A 20,870-nucleotide genomic window follows, 5' to 3' on the forward strand; every position below is an offset into this window, starting at 1 on the left:
TTTATATATTAAAAATATTTAATATTATTTTTTAAATTATAATTTTTTTAAAAATTTATAACTTTTTATATTATTTAAAAATTTTTATAAATATAAAAAAGTTCAACAAAAATTTGATTGAATTTTTCTCCAACTAACACATTAGTTAACTAAATTCTTAATATCATTAAATTAAATATTATAAACTAATTATTTATAACACATAGTACATTCATAAAATGACAAATCATATATTTTAATAAAATTTAAATTCGTAACATTTAAGTAGAGTACAAAGATTTTAATTACTTAACTACCCTATAATTAATAATATAAGAAATTAATTTATGTTGAAATTGAAAAAGAATTAAATTATAAAATACAAAATAGTATTTTGATCATAATAACTTCAATAATGCCAAAGATAAAGTACAAATGGAAGAGAAACAAATGCATTTAAATAAAAATCTTATGGGTATCAGTAGCTTTAAATAAAAATAAATGCATTAGAAAAGACCGTATCAACAGTAATTTACATGAATTTAGAAGTAGTAAAGAGAATATTTTTAAAATATTTTAAAAAAATCATAAGTTTTAAAAAATACGTAACAATAAATTATAATATATAGTTTTTACCTTAATACATGAATTTTAAAAATATTATTTAAACATTTTATATTTTAAAAGGCACATATACAACGGGGTATGTTTTTGTATTAATATATTGGTTTTAAAAAAAATAATATTTTTACCAAGCATTAGCAATATAAGCCTAAAATTTTTTATCATTGTTTTTTGTTTTCATGGCCCGTAAGGGCTGTAAAAATTGAACCTCCAATTCTTATCATGGTAAAATTCTTAAATTTGAAAGTAATTAGCTATTTATACCTTACAATCACAAAAAGAATACCCAAAAATGACCGTAATACATATAGTAGCTCACTTTTAAGAATCATATTTATTAAAGTTTCATATGTTCACTCTAAATTTCACCAGCAGAAACAATTCTATTGATGAATGTTGTAGAATGTGACATAAATTTGTATGTAGATATATGTGTAGATATTAGAGTTCATCATCCCAAAGCTCCTCAAGAGTCTTGTATGCACTGGAAGACTCATGGATGAATATGGTACCTCTGATTAGCCTCTCTTGCGATGTAAAAAGCCACTTGTTCAATAATCTAATTGACACTGAAGTTGATTCATATTTACATTTTATTTTGTAACCAATTCAGTTTATATAACGGCCATTAACACATCATAGATGACTTGTAAATGTAAATAAACCAACAGGCTAAAAGATTAGAGTGAACAAAAGGGAAAAAAAGGAAAAACAATACATACATGCTCAATTTCTAAAAACTTGGCAAATAAGTCATCCGGTACACCAATCAAACACATCAAGATTTTTTTTGATTCTTGTGTCCTTTTTGCTCTTAGACAGTACACTATGACCCATTTGTAGAACCCAATGAAGAGCTACTTATGCAGGGGACTTGCCCAATTTCTCAAAAACCAGTTTGATAATAGGATACTTAATAACCTCGATTTTGATGGATCCTACACCTAGAGAACCCAATTGTGAATAACCCTAAAATAAAGAAACCACAATAAAACTATCACCATTGTTAAGGATTGATAATTTATTTGCCTCTTCTAACATATCAAACCTAAAATGAGTCAAAATGTCTACTGTAGCATCTTTTTTTGGTGAACTTTTACGAATAATAACACAAAGAAGAACAAAAAATGGTCTAATTGGAAACTTATAGGGAGATGAATTCCATTGGCATGACAGAAAGCCTGTAACTTTCCTTGTTGCCACATTGGGTGGCATTCCACTTGGTTGACAGCAGGAGGCACCCTTGCTATTTCCAAGACAACACCAAGCTTCTTTAAAGAGAAATTACTGACACTAATAGCTCGAATCTTGCCAGAATTGTATAATGCCTCCATTGTCAGCCAGATACTAGGTATATCAACTTGCAAATAATATTCAGGCTTATAGGAAAAGCTAACAACACCCTTGTCTATGTTCAGTTGGGTAAGATCTTCTGGCGTAATGTTAAAGCTAGCCAAACCCTTTTTTGTCTTCACTAGCTCTGTATCTAAAAAGAATGTACAACTTCTATTAGTAGAGAGACCAATTACTTAAAAAAACGAAGGCAGTATGACTTTTGAATCATTTTTTTAGAATGATTTATAGTAGAGGTATAAAAACCCAAAGCTTAAAGAAATGGAAATATTGGATTATATTAAATATAAGCGGAAACAATTTAGATTTCAGTGTTTATATTCCTTACATAGTAAATCAGGATGCAATAGAGTTACGAGAATGTCTCTTTATAGAAGTTCATAGTAACAGAACGAATAGTTAAAATAAAACAAAATAAAAATCCTATGATGTTAACTTCCACTAGGCAACTCTGATGGGGTCCGAGATGTAACATTTATTTGCAACCCTCCTGTTATTCAGTATCTAAATCTTGATCTTCTTAATCTGAAATGATTAAATAGGAGAATGAACTACACTAACACAGTAAGAATATCACACTTAACACCGATACGAAAAATAAATATTAATAAAAAATCATAAAATAACCAATGAAGTCATTTGTCTTTCTTAAATAAATTTATTTTATATAAAAATGTAAGTTTCATACTTACTTTTGTGAGTTCCAAAACCGACCTACGAAAGCAATAACCAGGATAACATTTTGATTTTACATTTAAATTAACAATAATAATATACTTACCATCTTACTTGCTTACCAGTACCCCTAAGAGTCTATAGAGATATCCCCTTACATGTGAATTCAATGTTCAATTTATTAATCAATGGGTCGTTTTCATACCCCGTCCGGTAATAAGCGTCAAACATGTCATCGCCTCAATACTCCGTCCGAACTGAGTGTGAACTATACCTCTCAACCCCTTATAGTATGGGAATTCTCAGCCATGTTCGACTGAGTGAATGTCTACAGTAAGGTTTCCTTATGTATTGAGTCCGTCCATCATTTTTCAGAGTACCCAGTAAACTTGTCATACATAGATTCATATCATCAACCAATTACTAATTGCATACCAACATCACATTTTGTATTTACATATCAATAGAATAATATTTAAACAGACAATACAATTTATATTTTAACCATTATGAAACGTAATTAGGGTATTTATTTCAAATCAGTTAGCAAATAAAAATACTGATTAGACAATTAATAAACGAGAAAGCGATTAAAATTTACAATTTAAAACACGTAGTGTAACAATAAGCAATTTAGGTAGTATAAGAAAATAGGTAACACGAATAAGGTAAGGTAATTATACAATGATCGGTTTTGAATCTACTAGTGACTTGTAATTAATTTTAAAATTTCTTTTCTACTTTTCACAAAACACAATGTTATCGATTTTTGAGGTTCAATTTACCATAATAGAAAAAATAGTGAGAGATTCTTATCCCAAATTGGTGTCCGAAATACCGTACTTTTTACTATATCTCCTGATGGTCCCCAAGTTTTTTGATTTTTTTACAAAAATTAAAATACATGTCACGTATCCAAAAATACCACAAAAAGCTAAAACAAGTGTTTTAAAACTTTTTCGACCAATTTACGATTTCGGCACAGCGGCACTGTTGTGCTTCGGCGCCCGCGACAGCAATTCCTCTCAGTCTTGCCGTTTTCGACCGGTTTATGCTAATTTTGACCTATTTTGCATAGAAACCTATGAAAAACCAAGTTAGGGTGCCTCTATTGGCCAGAAAAGGCAAAAGTTGAAATCCTACCGGCGAAAGGGTCTCCAGGTGCAGTGGCTCCGCCATTCCTCTTTTGCGGTCGAGTGGTTTCTTCGGCTAACCTGCATTAGAACGAAATGAGGAACACAATGGTCAAAAAATTATGAGAAACGAAAAATAGAAAGGGGTTCATCAGAGGGGGTTTCAGATTTCGGTAGCAGTGGCTTGGCCCTCGGTTGAGTTTCGCTCGTATTTTCTTGTTCACCCGTCAGTCTTTCGGTTCTGATATGAGCATAGTGAGATTTGAGATTAAATTCCGATCATAGGGGAGGAAAATCTTACCTTTTCAGCGTTGGTGGTAGTTCCGGTATGGCGGCGATGGTGGCCGATCTTCTTCTCCGACATCTGGCTGACTTCCGACTGCCCTTCTTCTTCTTCTCCGATCACCACTCTGTCGACTAGGATTTTGGTTCCCTGCGAAGAGGAGTTTAAATTTCCTCTTCATTCAATCCAGGCTGTCTATTTGAGTTGATGTAAAGCGAGGAGAACCGTCTGATCGTTGCTTGTTTAGGCCGATCACGTGTGCGAATCAAGGTCGTCCATTACGATTAATCCCATCCGTCTAATCGCGTCTGAAAAGAAAACAAATGTGGATCGTTTGTGCGCGCCGGATGCGATTTGGACTATTGGATCGCTCAGGCACATGGATTGCCCGCGTGACCTCTTGCATTGAACCGATGTCAACGTGTCCGCCACGCGGCATATTCTAACTCGCCGTTGCTACTAACATGGTCGTCCCACGTGACCGAATTTTTTCTTTTTGTGATTTTACCCTATGTTTTGAATTTTTCTTTCAAAAGCACTCCTCTTTATTCATAATTTTTTATCTTTTTTCAAAATTATTTTCAATTTCATTCTTAAATTTATTTTTTTCAAAAATTTCATAAAATTAAAATAAAATAAAAATTAAATTATTTTAATATATTATTTTATTAATTATAAAATTATCCCGAACTAAATTTTCAGATCTGAGTGTTACAAGAGGTAACCCAATAAATCAAATTTTCACCCCATTATACCATTCTACAATTTTTTAGTTACAAAATAGAGATTTCAAGAGTTGAAATGTAAAGAATTTTTTAATAAACTTACTAGATACAGATCCAGATAATCAAGTTATAGGTCTTGCAAGGTTCAATCTAATGCCACAGCTACATCTTCTGGCGCATGATCTGTACACCTGTAGATGAATTGTAGTTTATCCATGTTTTATGAATATCAGTACAAAGTATTTTAGAAGTGTTTCAATTCATAACCTTGACTACCAACAGAAGCAACCAGAGTTTGGAGGTAATCCATAAGTCTCCACATTTCACTACACCTTCTGAAAAGAACTTCTTTAATGCATGACCAATCTACACATACCAATGAATTGTTGCATTAGAAAGTTCTCTAATTACATAGAATTTGTGGGAATGTACTCTTATCCTGGGGACAATTCTCCAAAGCTTATTACCCTCTTCACTACTGCATTAGACTCCTCACATAAAAATTTATTGACCTCATTCATATTTCAAAGATGCACACCTATATATTATATCCACAAGAATATGACGAATATCGAGCTCACATGCCAATAATTAGGTGCTCAGTTACTTTAAATTGGCGCACAAGTTAAGAGTAATCTTCACCATTTTTCAAAGAACTGAAAGGAAATGTATAGTCTGATAAGATTTTACAATTTGTGGACTACCAGTTTTCCTTTTAGTACCAGTTCTAGAATAAACCAAACCCTGAATGAGATTAAGCAAATATAAAGGTGACAATCTCGTGATAAAGTTCACAAAAACCATGATCCAACGGTGGATCGCGTTCATAATTAGTAAAGTGTTACCTCCTTCTCATTGCCATAAACTGCAGCGCAATCAATGTTTCTGTATCCTTCCTGCACTCAACACAGATTATACTAAGCAGGATCATATACATCCACAATCAAGATGGAGGAAGCTAAAACATCACATGACTCATTTTATTACATACGCTTCGATTAAGAACCGAAATCACTTTGATATCATCCAGAACTTTGTACCTAACATCTGCATTTCATTCCATCAGTTGTCTAACTTGTTTTAGAGGAGAGATTACCTTAACGGCAAGTGCGACGGTGTCGCCTACCACGCCGGGGGCAGCCTGCCAGGTGCCCAACCCAACAGAAGGGATCTTGGCTCCGGTGTCCAGTTCAAAGAACCGGAGAGATTCATCCATTTCGTGAAGCTGTAGGAAAGCAGACCCTGGCAAGGACTGAACATTTTCCCCACTCTTTTCAATAACAATAAGAATCGAAACAGCTAGAGAGACAGCCAAAAGAGAGCCTCGTGAACGTTGAAGGATATGCAGCTTCCCGGCAAAGAATCAGAGCGAGTTACGCTGGTGAATTTGACAACTATTAGAGACGTATGCAGAGTGTGTAAGCTGTTATGCAGCAATAAACTTGGCGGTTACAAGGAGCTATTGCCTTGTATTCTAATTCGTGGCTGGCTCAGGAGTCGGCTCCTCATTTGCTTTGTGTGTTATTTTCTTTCTTTTTTTTTTTTTTTTTCTAAAATATTTGGTTAGACAAAATAATGTCTATTACAGTATTTTTATACTTAATTTCATACAATTTTTAACACTAATATAATGTTACCATCCTTTCAGTATTGTATTGTAATCCTATCAAAATATAGTCAGTCAGTACTCTAGTGTACATTTATTTATCCCTATGTTTATATATATATTTATGTACATATATATATATTTCCAGTGTTATGCTGCAGTTCTACCAAAATACCATACACTTGAATTATTCTTGCATTGTCATGATACCATATGAAGTTTAAGGAAAATAACAAGGATAATACAATTAAAAGACCTTTTTTAACCTTTTCTTAAGAGAGAAAATGTTAATACAATCAAGGAGCAGAAAAGCTCTACGAAGATGGTAAGAAGCATTCAAATTCCTAGGAATGGAAGCTGCAGAATTTTATTTCAGGAAAATAGAGTTGTACTTGTCCTCGAAGCAAACCTCACTGCTTCATTAGTACAGGGTAGGCATTAGAAAAGAAGCATGAGAGTAAACATAGCTACATGGGATAATTCATTATTTCTAACATTGTTGTTATCTCTTCAGATTTCACCATCCCAGAGTTCCTCAAGACTCTTGTATGCACCGTAGTTTTCGTGAACGAAAAAGCCACCTTTAATCAGCCTCTCCTGTAAGATCAAAAGCTATGAATTCAATCATCTAAAAATGAAGTGAAGCCTCTATTCTATAGCCAATGCATCTATGGTAGCTTATATATTAGAGCACTGAATAAATGTATAGTAAGACAAAAGGAAGTTTTAGCTAGTCAGTCCACCTAAACACAATACTTAGGTAGCAAGCTCGAAGAATGCACATTGCGAAATGTCAAGATATAACACAATCTATGGACATAAGAAAAAAAAAAAAGAAAAGGAACTAATACATGCCTGCTCAATTTCAGAGAATCTGGCGAAAAGGTCTTCGGGTATAGACCAGTCGAAGACGTCAAAATTTTCTTTTATCCTAGACTCAGTAGTGCTCTTAGGCAATAAGCTGTGACCTGTCTGTAGACCCCAACGAATAGCCACTTGTGCAGGTGATTTGCCCAATTTCTCAGCAACCAATGTGATTACTGGATTCTTAAGAACCTGAGTCTTGACAGATCCTGAACCTGGAGAACCCAACGGCGAAAAACCCTGAAAAAGGAAAACATATGAAAATCGGTTATCACTGTCTTTGTATCTTGACGAGATGTTTGAAGGTACACTAATTACCAAAACCAAGAGCCTCAATACATTTTTCAGTAGCTTTATTATCACAATCCATTGATAAGTTTATTCATAGTAAATATAGGAACAGTAAACGTATTATAGGAGGACACTCACAGAGAGATGGATTCCCTTCGATTTACAGAATGCATGCAATTTTGGTTGCTGCCACACAGGGTGGCATTCCACTTGGTTGACAGCAGGAACAACACGTGCTACTTCCAACAGATCTCCAAGCTTTTTTACAGAGAAGTTACTAACACCAATAGCTCGAGCCTTGCCAGAATCATACAAAGCTTCCATTGCTCGCCATGTACTAGGTATGTCTGGTGTTGTAAGAAATTCAGGATTAAAGCCAACTGATCCTTTTTTCATGCTGACTGGCCAGTGGATCTTCAAAAATTTTACTCAACTTGTTAGCAAGGAGGTCAATATGTAAAGAGAGACAGAAAGTTAAAGATAGGTGACTTAAATGACTTGAGCAGCACATATTCATGAGAGAAAAACTGAGAAAAACGAATTTATTTGATGATTAAGCAGAAAAACTAAAGCTCAATTATGACACACGTACTAGATACAGATCCACATAGTCAAGCTGCAAGTCTCTCAAAGTTCGGTTCAATGCCTCGGGTACATCTTCTGGTGCATGATCTGTATTCCTGTAGATTATTGGATTTTTGAAAATGTTATATCATTAACTAATAGACATTTGAACATTGCCTCAAAATGTAAGTTCTCAATTCATAATCTCAACCAACATAAGACATATAAGAAACCAAACAAAGATTAGGTTAGGTAAAAAGTGGAAAAAGGAACAAACCAGAGCTTAGAGGTAATCCACAAATCTTCACGTTTCACAACACCATCTTCAAAAAGCTTCTTTAATGCATCCCCAATCTACACAGAGGAATGGAATATTGATGAGAATCCCGAATGCAGAAAAAATAAGACAAGCAGCCATTTTAGGACATGTAGTAGATTTTCAAATCAGAAAATTATATATAAATTCGTTTTACCCTCCAAGAGACAGGAGTTTCTGAGACTCTACGCTAATAAATTAGGCTCATAATCTGAAGTTTTAGAATCTATGTAGCACCCGGAAAGGAGAAGAAAAAAAAAGGGCGGCCACGTCAGCAGCCACGTCAGCAGGCCCGGTCAGCAGTCCCGGCCAACCAGGGCCTGCCACGTGGCAAGACCGCGTCACTCCAAAAGGAGCCACGTTGGCGATCCGCATGGGTGCGATCCGACGGCCCAGATCAATCACGCGATCGGACGGCCCAGATTCAATCGCACGGACGGCCCAGATTCAATCAAAAATGAACGGCCCAGATTAAAACAAAATGAACGGCTGCGATCAAAAGGCAAGGGGTTATAAATAGAACCTCCACACCAGACCACAAACCCTAGCCGCCAGCCGCTCGCCGGAGAAGACGAACCAGAGGCCGACCGCCGCCACCCGCCGCCACTCGCCGCCGCACCGGGGAAATTTCCGACCGCCGATCGAGGTAAATTTCATACCCCCGACTCGTTTTTCCCCACTGATTCCTCCTATGGCCAAATCGAAGCCGAAATCCCGGCCAAACGGCCGGAATACGCGGCCGAAGCCCAGCGGCACCGCCGCGCCCCCTCTCGGTTTTTGCCTCCGACGAGGCCCTTCCCGGCCTCCGTTCGATGCAATTTTTATATCACCGTGATCACCATTCTTTTCTCTACAGGTTGACCGAAGCCAAATCACCAAAACACGAACTTCGCCGGAGAGTCGCCGTACCCGAGAGCGCCGCCGCCGGTAAGCTCCGTTTTTCCGTGATTTTTTGGCCCCCCGAGGGCCCTAGGGTTGTTTTCTGACAAGGACCAATGCGAGTGTGGCCGAATTCGGCCAAAAACGGCCGAAAACAGTCAACCCGAGGCGACTCGCCGCCGCCAGCGGCGGCGCTGTCGCCGGAGCACGGCGGAGCCGCCGTGCCGGAGTTGCGATTTGGGCCGAAAGAGGCCCTGGGCCTAATTTGGATTTTTTTTGGAACCCGTGCAGGTACTGTGAGCGTGTTTCAGTTCCCCGGGAAAAATTCAGGGGAAAATTAGGGACAGCCTGCAGGCGCACTGTGAATCGTATTCGGATCCCGAAAACAGGTAAGGACCCCTCACCCTATTTCCTATCACGGTATTAAAGTTCAAAATGATAAAACAGTATTTCTTGAATTAACGCATGTGTGAAATTGCTTAAGGTTGCTGATGGAGCCCGAGTCTAGTGTGATTGATGATTTACTGTTATTTGGCCTGTTTACAGCTTTAAATGCAAAATGAGGTTTGATGTGTTCATTTTACAGATTTGTGTGCATGCACTACGTTTTTATTAATTATGGGTTGAATGACTGAAAAACTGATACTGTATGTTGTCTGTTTGGTATGAATTACGATTTGCTTGTTTAAATGTGAATTGATGATGCTGATTGAGGAAAAGGAAAAATGAAAAATTGTGTAAACTGATAATTGTATTATGGGGGTCAGCCTGACTAGATATCCTGGGAGATGGTGGACGGACCGGGTCCGTAGGGAACCCTACCGGGATTGTGGTCTCACATGCCGGACGGGGTATGGAGATCTTATGGTTTTGGCGCCCATACCGGACGGGGTATGGGGACGGCCCGTTTCACCCTCATACCGGACGGGGTATTGAGGTTTATGGTTTTGGCGCCCATACCGGACGGGGTATGGGGACGGCCCGTTTCACCCTCATACCGGACGGGGTATTGAGGTTCATGGTTTTGGCGCCCATACCGGACGGGGTATGGGGACGGCCCTGGAAACTGATTATGAATGTTAAAGGTTAACGGGTAGCGGAACCCCTATGGACCCCCACGGATACTAGTAGGCTGGTAAATGAGAAAAAAGATATGTTGTACAATGATTGAATTACAAGAGGCGTGATAAGTGTTATGTTTTACAGCTTAGATTGTTCAATGATTATGATAATGTTATTGTTTTTCTCATATTGTTTTTCATAAATTCCACCAAGGTAAGTGGATGGTAAAAGTTTTATTATTGATAAAAGGTTTTGTTGTTAATAAACGAGTTTATTGTAAATTATGCTCCATTGGTCTTTTTGTGGTTTTCTACCCACCTTTATCTCCGTGACGGTGAGATATCGTGATGTTCTTACTGGGCTAGTGTAGCTCACTCCTTAATTAACCATTTCAGATCAGGAAGACATGGTTCCCGAGCCCGTTCCGCAGGAGGACGACGAAGGGGATGCCTAGAGACTCTGTAGTCATACGCATAGTTTATTTTCGAGTTTTCTTTCTTAGTTAGTTTAACCTTTTATATTTTAAGTACGTTTGTTTGGTTTTTCGTGTAAGGGATGTTAAATGAAATTTTGATCTCGCTTCCGCATTTGATATATTTAAATACTCATTTCATTTTAATATTTCCGGGGCCGTTACAGTTGGTATCAGAGCCGCATTTCCTCGGACCCATTCCTTACACTATAGTCCTTTAAAGAAATACTCACCGATTGGTCGTTACTCAACCATTCCTTGTAAATGCAGGTACACAGAAATGAGGAGAGGAAGGCCCCCACTAAACCGAGCGGCCCAAGATAATTCGCTTCGGGAGGATTTGGACAGATTATATGAGATGGTGGAAGCTCTCGTAGCTGCTCAGCGAAGGCAAGAGGAGAGAAGGGAGTTACCCGGACCTCCTCCGCTAGCGCAGGTTGAGCCCCCGTTACAGCAGGCTGATCCCGAGCCACCCCGGCAGGAGCCTGTTCCTCCACAGTACCACCCGGCACCACAGCCGCGGTACGACCCGGTACCACAGCCACGGTACCAACAGGTACCGCCACAGCACATTCCAGTGCCCCCACCCCATCAGCAGGCGCCACCACAGGGTCCCCCAGTTCACCCTCAGCCGGCCCCAGTTCCTTTACCTCGGGACCCCGCTCCTCCTTGATCGACCCTGGCTTCATAGAGAGGTACAGGAGACTGAACCCTTCTACTTTTTCGGGGGAATCCTCTTTTGAAGAGGCCCAATACTGGCTGGCGGAGACTGAGCGAGCCTTTGAGACCTTAGGAGTAATTCCTGAGCAGAGGGCTGCCATTGCCTCCTACATGCTGGTAGGGGAAGCAGTACGCTGGTGGGAGCTCAAGCGGGCCACCCTGCCTGTACCAGTTACTTGGGAGCAGTTCCTAGCGGCTTTCCATGCGGAGTATCTCCCTAAGCACATCCAACATTTAAAGGAAATTGAATTTGCTCAGTTGGTCCAGGGTAATATGACAGTGTCGGAGTATGCCCGCAAGTTCCTGGAGCTGGGCCGACATGCCCCGGAGACATTGTTGGATGAGGGCCGAAAGGCCAGGAAATTCCAGTGGGGTCTCCGCCCGGCGATCAGACAGCACTTGTTGGTGATGGAGCTCGAGACATATTCGGCAGTCCTGGCAAAGGCGCAGATCATAGAAAGGAGCTTCGACACCCGCCCTCAGCTAGCGGGAAGTTCCCGACCTTCAGCCCCGCTCCGCAGGCCAGCGCCTACCATGCCGGTCCAACCCAGCAAGAGACCCAGGCCTGCCGCTCAGGGCCCTCCTCAGGCTATGGGGGCAGCTCGTGGGAAGATCTGCCAGTACTGCGGCAGGGATCATGGGGACCGACCCTGCTACCGCCTCAACAACACCTGTCGCATATGCGGCAGTGCCCAGCACTATGCGAGGGAGTGTCCTAGGAACCAGAATCAAGGGAGGCCTCCAATCCAGGGCAGAGTTTACAACCTTACCCAGAAGGATGCCGATGCAGACCCGGACGTGGTACATGGTATGTATACTATCTCTGGCCACATTGCTCATATTTTGTTTGATACTGGTGCATCACATTCTTTTATTTCACATGTTCTTGCTTCCAAAATTTGTGTACCACCTGATAGACTTGATTCATTATTGTTTGTATCTACCGCTGGGGGGGAGACATTACTAGGAGAGGTTGTCTACAGGGCATGTGCCGTGGAGATAGCAGATAGGAAATTGAGGGTAGACCTGATAGGGTTAGACACAGGGGATTTTGATGTAATCCTAGGAATGGATTGGCTGGCGGCGTATCACGCCACCATAGACTGCTTTAATAAAAAGATTGTATTTAATCCTCCCAACGAGGAGCCATTTACAAGTTAATAAAATTATTCGGTACTGATTCTCCCTAATGACAAATTCTTTTCTTCTTAATTCCCAGTGCGTTGATATTGTATTTTCCCTAACTAGGTAAACCCAAGAAGGAAGTTTGTATCCAAGAGATTCCAGTAGTCCGAGACTTTCCAGACGTATTTCCGGATGAACTGCCCGGTCTACCAGGGGACAGAGAGGTCGAGTTCACCATAGACTTACAGCCAGGAACCCAACCCATCTCGGTAGCTCCTTACCGAATGAGCCGCATCGAGATGGAAGAGCTAAGGAAACAAATCACTGAGCTACAAAACAGTGGCTTCATTAGACACAGCATTTCCCCATGGGGTGCCGGGGTTACTTTTGCAAAGAAAGGAGATGGAACGTTGAGACTGTGTATTGATTATAGAAGGATAAACAAGGTAACAATTAAAAACAAGTACCCTCTCCCCCGGATTGATGACCTTTTCGATCAGTTGCAGGGTGCACAGGTCTTTTCTAAAATAGATCTACGATCAGGTTACCATCAGGTAAAAGTGAGAGCAGAAGACATCCCCAAGACGGCATTCCGAACCAGGTACGGACACTATGAGTTCCTGGTTATGCCGTTTGGGCTAACCAACGCCCCGGCCATCTTTATGGATCTAATGAACAGAATCTTCAGAGAGTTCTTGGATAAATTTGTCATCGTGTTCATCGATGATATCTTAGTCTACTCAAAAAGTAGAGAAGAACATGCTCATCATCTTGCCCAAGTCCTCCAGGTACTCAGGGAAAAGAAGTTGTATGCAAAGTTGAGCAAGTGTGGATTTTGGCTCGAGCAAACCGCCTTCCTAGGACATGTTATATCGAAGGAAGGGGTGTCGGTGAACCCCGAAAAGGTTGAAGCGGTACTTAGTTGGAAAAGGCTGACAACAGTTAAGGAAATTCGCAGTTTCCTAGGGATGGCGGGTTATTACCGCCGGTTTGTCGAAGGGTTCTCCAGTCTAGCGGCCCCTCTAACCCGACTCACAAAGAAGAATGCAAAGTTTGATTGGAATGAGAACTGCGAAAGGAGTTTTTCAGAATTGAAGAAGCGACTGACTACTGCACCCGTGCTGGCTCTACCGAGTGGATCAGGAGGGTATACAGTTTATAGTGATGCCTCCTATCTGGGCCTGGGTTGTGTCCTGATGCAGCATGGAAAGGTTATAGCATATGGGTCTAGACAGTTAAAGAATCATGAGAAGAACTATCCTACCCATGATTTGGAGCTTGCCGCAATCATACACGCCTTGAAAATCTGGCGCCATTATTTGTATGGAGAGACCTTTCAGATCTACACCGATCATAAGAGCTTGAAGCACATCTTCACTCAGAAGGATCTCAACATGCGTCAGAGAAGGTGGATGGAACTCCTCAAGGACTATGATTGTGACATCCTATACCATCCAGGTAAGGGCAACGTAGTAGCCGATGCCCTCAGTAGGAAGAGTGCAGGCACCCTAGCCCATCTGATGGTTTCGGAATGCAGGTCCATTGGGGCTACGCAGCAGGTTCGACTGCAAGATCTGAAGAGGGCCACATGTTTGAGCCACCTAGCAGTCCAACCCGAGCTAATCCAAAGAATAAAGGAAGCCCAGTCAATCGACTCCGCCCTAGTAAACCGCAAGAAGGATGCAGAACAGGGAGTGAACTCAGAATTTCAGATCTCTGCCGACGGATTGATTCGTTTCAAGGACAGAATGTGTGTCCCAGACGACAATGAATTAAAAAGAGACATCATGACAGAGTCCCATAGTTCAAGGTTCGCCATGCATCCAGGAAGTACAAAAATGTACCAAACTATGCGACCCCGATTCTGGTGGAATGGGATGAAGAGAGATATAGCCGACTTTGTATCTAAGTGCTTGGTATGTCAGCAGGTCAAAGCAGAACATCAACGCCCAGGGGGGTTGCTTCAGCCTTTACCGATTCCAGAATGGAAGTGGGAACACATCACCATGGACTTCGTATCGGGACTACCCAAGGCACGATCGGGACACGATGCCATATGGGTAATTGTTGACCGACTCACTAAGTCTTCCCACTTCCTGGCCATCAGAATGACTGATTCGTTGGACAAGTTGGCAAGAATGTATGTCCGGGAAATAGTCAGACTGCATGGGGTCCCAGTAACAGTGGTATCCGACAGGGATCCCAGATTCACTTCTCGGTTTTGGAATAGTTTCCAGCAAGCTATGGGAACAAAGCTGTCCCTCAGTACTGCCTTCCACCCCCAAACCGATGGACAATCAGAGAGGACAATCCGTACGCTGGAGGATATGCTCCGAGCTTGTGTCCTTGACTCCGGAGGCCATTGGGACGACCATCTACCCCTGATAGAGTTTGCCTACAACAACAGTTACCAAGCAAGCATCGGCATGGCCCCATACGAGGCGCTATACGGGCGTCCGTGCAGGTCACCGATTTGTTGGGAGGAAGTGGGCGATAGAAGATTGTTTGGCCCGGATTTAGTGGAAGAAACCACGTCCAAGATAGTTAAGATCAAGAAGAACATCCAGACAGCTCAGAGTAGGCAAAAGAGCTATGCTGATACCCGAAGGAGGGACCTGGCCTTTGAGAAAGGTGACCGGGTGTTTCTTAAAGTCACCCCCTTCAAGGGAATTAGTAGGTTCGGCAGAAGGGGAAAATTAAACCCCAGATACATTGGACCCTTTGAAATCTTAGACAAGATTGGTACCACTGCCTACAGACTTGCACTGCCCCCTGAGCTCTCCCGGGTTCACAATGTGTTTCATGTATCTATGCTGCGCAAGTACAATCCGGACCCTTCTCATGTCGTGGCTCATGAACCGCTCTCACTCCGAGAGGACTTCTCTTATGAAGAAGTACCGGTCAGTATCACGGACCGAGAAAGCAGAATACTCCGTAACCGGGAAATATCATTTGTAAAAGTCTTGTGGCAGAACCACACGCCTAGGGAGGCGACTTGGGAGCTGGAATCAGAATTTAGGGCCCAATATCCTCATCTGTTTGATCAAGAGTAATGAGGCAAATTTGGGGACCAAATTTCTTTATGGGGGGGAGAGTTGTAGCACCCGGAAAGGAGAAGTAAAAAAAAGGGCGGCCACGTCAGCAGCCACGTCAGCAGGCCCGGTCAGCAGTCCCGGCCAACCAGGGCCTGCCACGTGGCAAGACCGCGTCACTCCAAAAGGAGCCACGTTGGCGATCCGCGTGGGTGCGATCCGACGGCCCAGATCAATCACGCGATCGGACGGCCCAGATTCAATCGCACGGACGGCCCAGATTCAATCAAAAACGAACGGCCCAGATTAAAACAAAATGAACGGCTGCGATCAAAAGACAAGGGGTTATAAATAGAACCTCCACACCAGACCACAAACCCTAGCCGCCAGCCGCTCGCCGGAGAAGACGAACCAGAGGCCGACCGCCGCCACCCGCCGCCACTCGCCGCCGCACCGGGGAAATTTCCGACCGCCGATCGAGGTAAATTTCATACCCCCGACTCGTTTTTCCCCACTGATTCCTCCTATGGCCAAATCGAAGCCGAAATCCCGGCCAAACGGCCAGAATACGCGGCCGAAGCCCAGCGGCACCGCCGCGCCCCCTCTCGGTTTTTGCCTCCGACGAGGCCCTTCCCGGCCTCCGTTCGATGCAATTTTTATATCACCGTGATCACCATTCTTTTCTCTACAGGTTGACCGAAGCCAAATCACCAAAACACGAACTTCGCCGGAGAGTCGCCGTACCCGAGAGCGCCGCCGCCGGTAAGCTCCGTTTTTCCGTGATTTTTTGGCCCCCCGAGGGCCCTAGGGTTGTTTTCTGACAAGGACCAATGCGAGTGTGGCCGAATTCGGCCAAAAACGGCCGAAAACAGTCAACCCGAGGCGACTCGCCGCCGCCAGCGGCGGCGCCGTCGCCGGAGCACGGCGGAGCCGCCGTGCCGGAGTTGCGATTTGGGCCGAAAGAGGCCCTGGGCCTAATTTGGATTTTTTTTGGAACCCGTGCAGGTACTGTGAGCGTGTTTCAGTTCCCCGGGAAAAATTCAGGGGAAAATTAGGGACAGCCTGCAGGCGCACTGTGAATCGTATTCTGAGCCCGAAAACAGGTAAGAACCCCTCACCCTATTTCCTATCACGGTATTAAAGTTCAAAATGATAAAACAGTATTTCTTGAATTAACGCATGTGTGAAATTGCTTAAGGTTGCTGATGGAGCCCGAGTCTAGTGTGATTGATGATTTACTGTTATTTGGCCTGTTTACAGCTTTAAATGCAAAATGAGGTTTGATGTGTTCATTTTACAGATTTGTGTGCATGCACTACGTTTTTATTAATTATGGGTTGAATGACTGAAAAACTGATACTGTATGTTGTCTGTTTGGTATGAATTACGATTTGCTTGTTTAAATGTGAATTGATGATGCTGATTGAGGAAAAGGAAAAATGAAAAATTGTGTAAACTGATAATTGTATTATGGGGGTCAGCCTGACTAGATATCCTGGGAGATGGTGGACGGACCGGGTCCGTAGGGAACCCTACCGGGATTGTGGTCTCACATGCCGGACGGGGTATGGAGATCTTATGGTTTTGGCGCCCATACCGGACGGGGTATGGGGACGGCCCGTTTCACCCTCATACCGGACGGGGTATTGAGGTTTATGGTTTTGGCGCCCATACCGGACGGGGTATGGGGACGGCCCGTTTCACCCTCATACCGGACGGGGTATTGAGGTTCATGGTTTTGGCGCCCATACCGGACGGGGTATGGGGACGGCCCTGGAAACTGATTATGAATGTTAAAGGTTAACGGGTAGCGGAACCCCTATGGACCCCCACGGATACTAGTAGGCTGGTAAATGAGAAAAAAGATATGTTGTACAATGATTGAATTACAAGAGGCGTGATAAGTGTTATGTTTTACAGCTTAGATTGTTCAATGATTATGATAATGTTATTGTTTTTCTCATATTGTTTTTCATAAATTCCACCAAGGTAAGTGGATGGTAAAAGTTTTATTATTGATAAAAGGTTTTGTTGTTAATAAACGAGTTTATTGTAAATTATGCTCCATTGGTCTTTTTGTGGTTTTCTACCCACCTTTATCTCCGTGACGGTGAGATATCGTGATGTTCTTACTGGGCTAGTGTAGCTCACTCCTTAATTAACCATTTCAGATCAGGAAGACATGGTTCCCGAGCCCGTTCCGCAGGAGGACGACGAAGGGGATGCCTTGAGTCTCTGTAGTCATACGCATAGTTTATTTTCGAGTTTTCTTTCTTAGTTAGTTTAACCTTTTATATTTTAAGTACGTTTGTTTGGTTTTTCGTGTAAGGGATGTTAAATGAAATTTTGATCTCGCTTCCGCATTTGATATATTTAAATACTCATTTCATTTTAATATTTCCGGGGCCGTTACAATCTACCTTTTAGAAACACAAAATAGTACATTGAATTGCCATCAATTATCAAGGGTGACTAAAAAACTATCCTAATTCTTCATGATTATCTTCAATTTATTCTAACAACTTCCTTTTTCTTAAGCTTGTGCAAAAATAAACAAGCACAGAAGAAAAGAACGAAACATAGGATAACAATAACAAAATATCAGGATATAGAACAGCAATTAAAGGAATTGTTACCTCCTTCTCGTTGCGATAAGCTGCCGCACAATCAATGTGCCTGTACCCAGCCTGCGCCAATACAGACTACATTCAGCTGCTGGTTACACAATAAACTGATCGACGCTAGTGGATTACTCGACTAACCCTTACACATAAGCTTCCTACTTAGATATACATATATGTAAAGACATACAAACACAGATATAAACAACTAGTTATATTAGATTTGGAAAATCTAGCATGGTACCAAACACGATCTTCATACACGTAAAAAAAAAAAAATCCTAATAATTACATAAGTTCCATTAGATTTAGAAACTTCTCAATTTAATTAGTCACTGTTTTATTTAGGGAAGATTCATTAGTTACTGTTCCATCAGATTCATTTTAGGGATAATTACTGCTTGTTTGCTGTATCCTGAATCTAAGAGTTATCCCAAATAATTTTGATACCAAGTCATCATCAATTTCAGCTTGCTTTTCTGTTCGGGAGGAAAGAAAGAGCACCTTAATGGCAGCGGTAACTGCATCGGCGACTTGACCAGGACCAGCCTGAAAGGTGCCCAGCCCAACGGAAGGGATTTTAGCTCCCGTGTTCAGTTGAAAGTAACGAATTGAATTTGCCATTTCTCACAACAGAAGATAGACTCTGCAACTGCAGCGAAACGGATTACACATTCATCAATAACAAATTATTCAAGGCAAAAGAAGAAAGACAATAGAGTTTCGTAATCAACGAAGGAGAAGAAAACCTTCACCCACCCGAAAATCACTCTCTGCGAAGGAAGAAATTATGGTTGTCCTTGGAAAATATTTCGGAGCTTTCTGTTGACAATCCGCTATATATAGAGATGGAAAAGGTTTGGGAACGGATCTGTCCTAAAATTAGTGAATTTCATTTTATGTAAATTATTATTTTTTAATTTTATTATCGTGCTAATTATTTTTTTAATGAAATAACACTCTGTTGGAATTACATTAAAAAATTTATCCGTCCTATTTAGAAAATATGGTTTTTGATTTCTGGAGTTTGAGAGTCATTTGGTTTTTATTTATTTTAAATACGTTATTTTTATTTATTTAAACTTATAAAATTATTATGTGATGTTATATTGGTTTTGTTTAAACGAAATTTATTACATTAATTTTATAAAAATAAAAATAATATAACCTCTGGATCATATAGTATTTTTTTACTTTTATAAAATTATAAATTAAATATTCGACTGTTACCTATGGCAAGAGTATTATATATAGTATTTTTAAAAAAAAACTTAAAACTTTATAAAAATTATAAATTATAATAATTTTAAATTTTTAAAAATTAAATTGTATATAAACAAATTTAATATTTAATTATTGATATTAAACTATTAAAAATAAACTGAAGATTGTTCAATTTTGGTGGCGTAGACTGGAGGCATCATAATGGTCAGAGTTTTCAGCTCTTTTATTGAAATGGAATATGGTTTTGTTGGGCCCTAAGGGTGGGTAGGTGGCTGCGTTGGCTTTGTCATTTTCCTTTTGCCAACTTCATTCTCAACTTAAACATATATATATATATATAAATATACACACACATTCATGGAAATATATATATATAATAATACTAACAGTTCACATCAATACAAAATTAAGTTCATCTTGCTCGCCATCAACATCTAATTTACGTAACATAATACGTTTATACAAAAGTAAATGACTTGAAATGGAATTTTGTTTTTATTCTTATAAAAACAATTTCATATTTATCTTTAAAATATTAAATATGTGAGATGGTTTTTTTTTAAGATTAATGAAAAATGAATTAAACTTTTTCTAATGCTATTAAAAAATGTCATTCGTTTATATTTTATAAATTTATATATATTACAGTATAATTTTTCATTTTTCACATTTTCAAATAATGATAAAAACACTGGTGGAGAATGATAGATATCCAACTTAGTTTACGATGAAGGCAAATCTTGTATGTGAGATTAATAATACGAGCATATAAGGATTTCTCTAATACATTTAAGTAGTATAGTTTATTTCTGTCGTCAAAGTATATATTTATTTTTTTTAAATTTTAATCCTAAAAAGTATAGTAAATGTAGTACTCGAGGTTAAAATTTGGTATGAGATCAATTTTTATATTTATAAAAATAATAAAAAATATTATTTATTAAATTATTTTAAAAAAATAGATTATAGACGAAATTAAAAGTAATTTTGAAAAAGATTGATTAAAATTTGAGTTCGATTGGTATTTTTTTAAAAAAAAAAATTAGAAACAAGGGGGTTAAAATACAAAAAAAAAAAAAAAATCGGCTACGTAGGACGGTCCAGTCAATAGCCACGGTAAACTAGAGCACGCCGCGTGATAAAATACGCTGACATTGGCTTCATGCAGGTGATCTGCATACCCAGTAATCCGACGATCGAGATTCAATCTCACACGCGTAAACAGTTCAGATGCATTTCCTAATTAGGCTCAATCGGACAGATGAGATCAATCGCAATGAATGGTCTAGATTCGCCACGTAATCGGCCTAAAAAGGCAACGA

The 20,870-nt window shown here is 40.3% G+C and overlaps 1 protein-coding gene and 1 pseudogene across 3 annotated transcripts; both read right to left on the reverse strand.

Annotated features, from left to right (window-relative positions):
* Nucleotides 1–1,044: 1,044 nt before the first annotated feature.
* On the reverse strand, nucleotides 1,045–6,487 carry LOC110817131 (NADPH-dependent aldo-keto reductase, chloroplastic-like; annotated as a pseudogene). The gene is made up of 7 exons (XR_015813781.1): nucleotides 5,869–6,487; nucleotides 5,618–5,668; nucleotides 5,062–5,138; nucleotides 4,868–4,963; nucleotides 1,754–2,025; nucleotides 1,326–1,574; nucleotides 1,045–1,149 (listed from the first exon to the last, which is right to left on the reverse strand). The product of XR_015813781.1 is annotated as an NADPH-dependent aldo-keto reductase, chloroplastic-like (transcript).
* A 133-nt stretch (nucleotides 6,488–6,620) lies between these two features.
* Nucleotides 6,621–19,236, reverse strand: LOC110817223 (NADPH-dependent aldo-keto reductase, chloroplastic-like). 2 transcript variants are annotated; one of them, XM_088208765.1, is made up of 8 exons: nucleotides 19,084–19,236; nucleotides 18,829–18,976; nucleotides 18,340–18,390; nucleotides 8,375–8,451; nucleotides 8,126–8,213; nucleotides 7,672–7,947; nucleotides 7,234–7,482; nucleotides 6,621–6,975 (listed from the first exon to the last, which is right to left on the reverse strand). In XM_088208765.1, exons 2-8 carry the CDS (start codon nucleotides 18,946–18,948, stop codon nucleotides 6,889–6,891), a joined length of 948 nt encoding a protein of 315 aa, XP_088064891.1. In that variant the 5' UTR covers nucleotides 18,949–18,976; nucleotides 19,084–19,236; the 3' UTR covers nucleotides 6,621–6,888. The 2 variants fall into 2 exon arrangements, with proteins under 2 accessions (XP_088064891.1, XP_088064892.1); XM_088208766.1 differs by having other exon boundaries at nucleotides 19,074–19,194.
* Nucleotides 19,237–20,870: the final 1,634 nt, after the last annotated feature.

This window comes from Carica papaya, chromosome 8 (assembly GCF_054855325.1).
Source record: "Carica papaya isolate Zhongbai chromosome 8, ASM5485532v1, whole genome shotgun sequence".
Taxonomy (NCBI): domain Eukaryota; kingdom Viridiplantae; phylum Streptophyta; class Magnoliopsida; order Brassicales; family Caricaceae; genus Carica; species Carica papaya.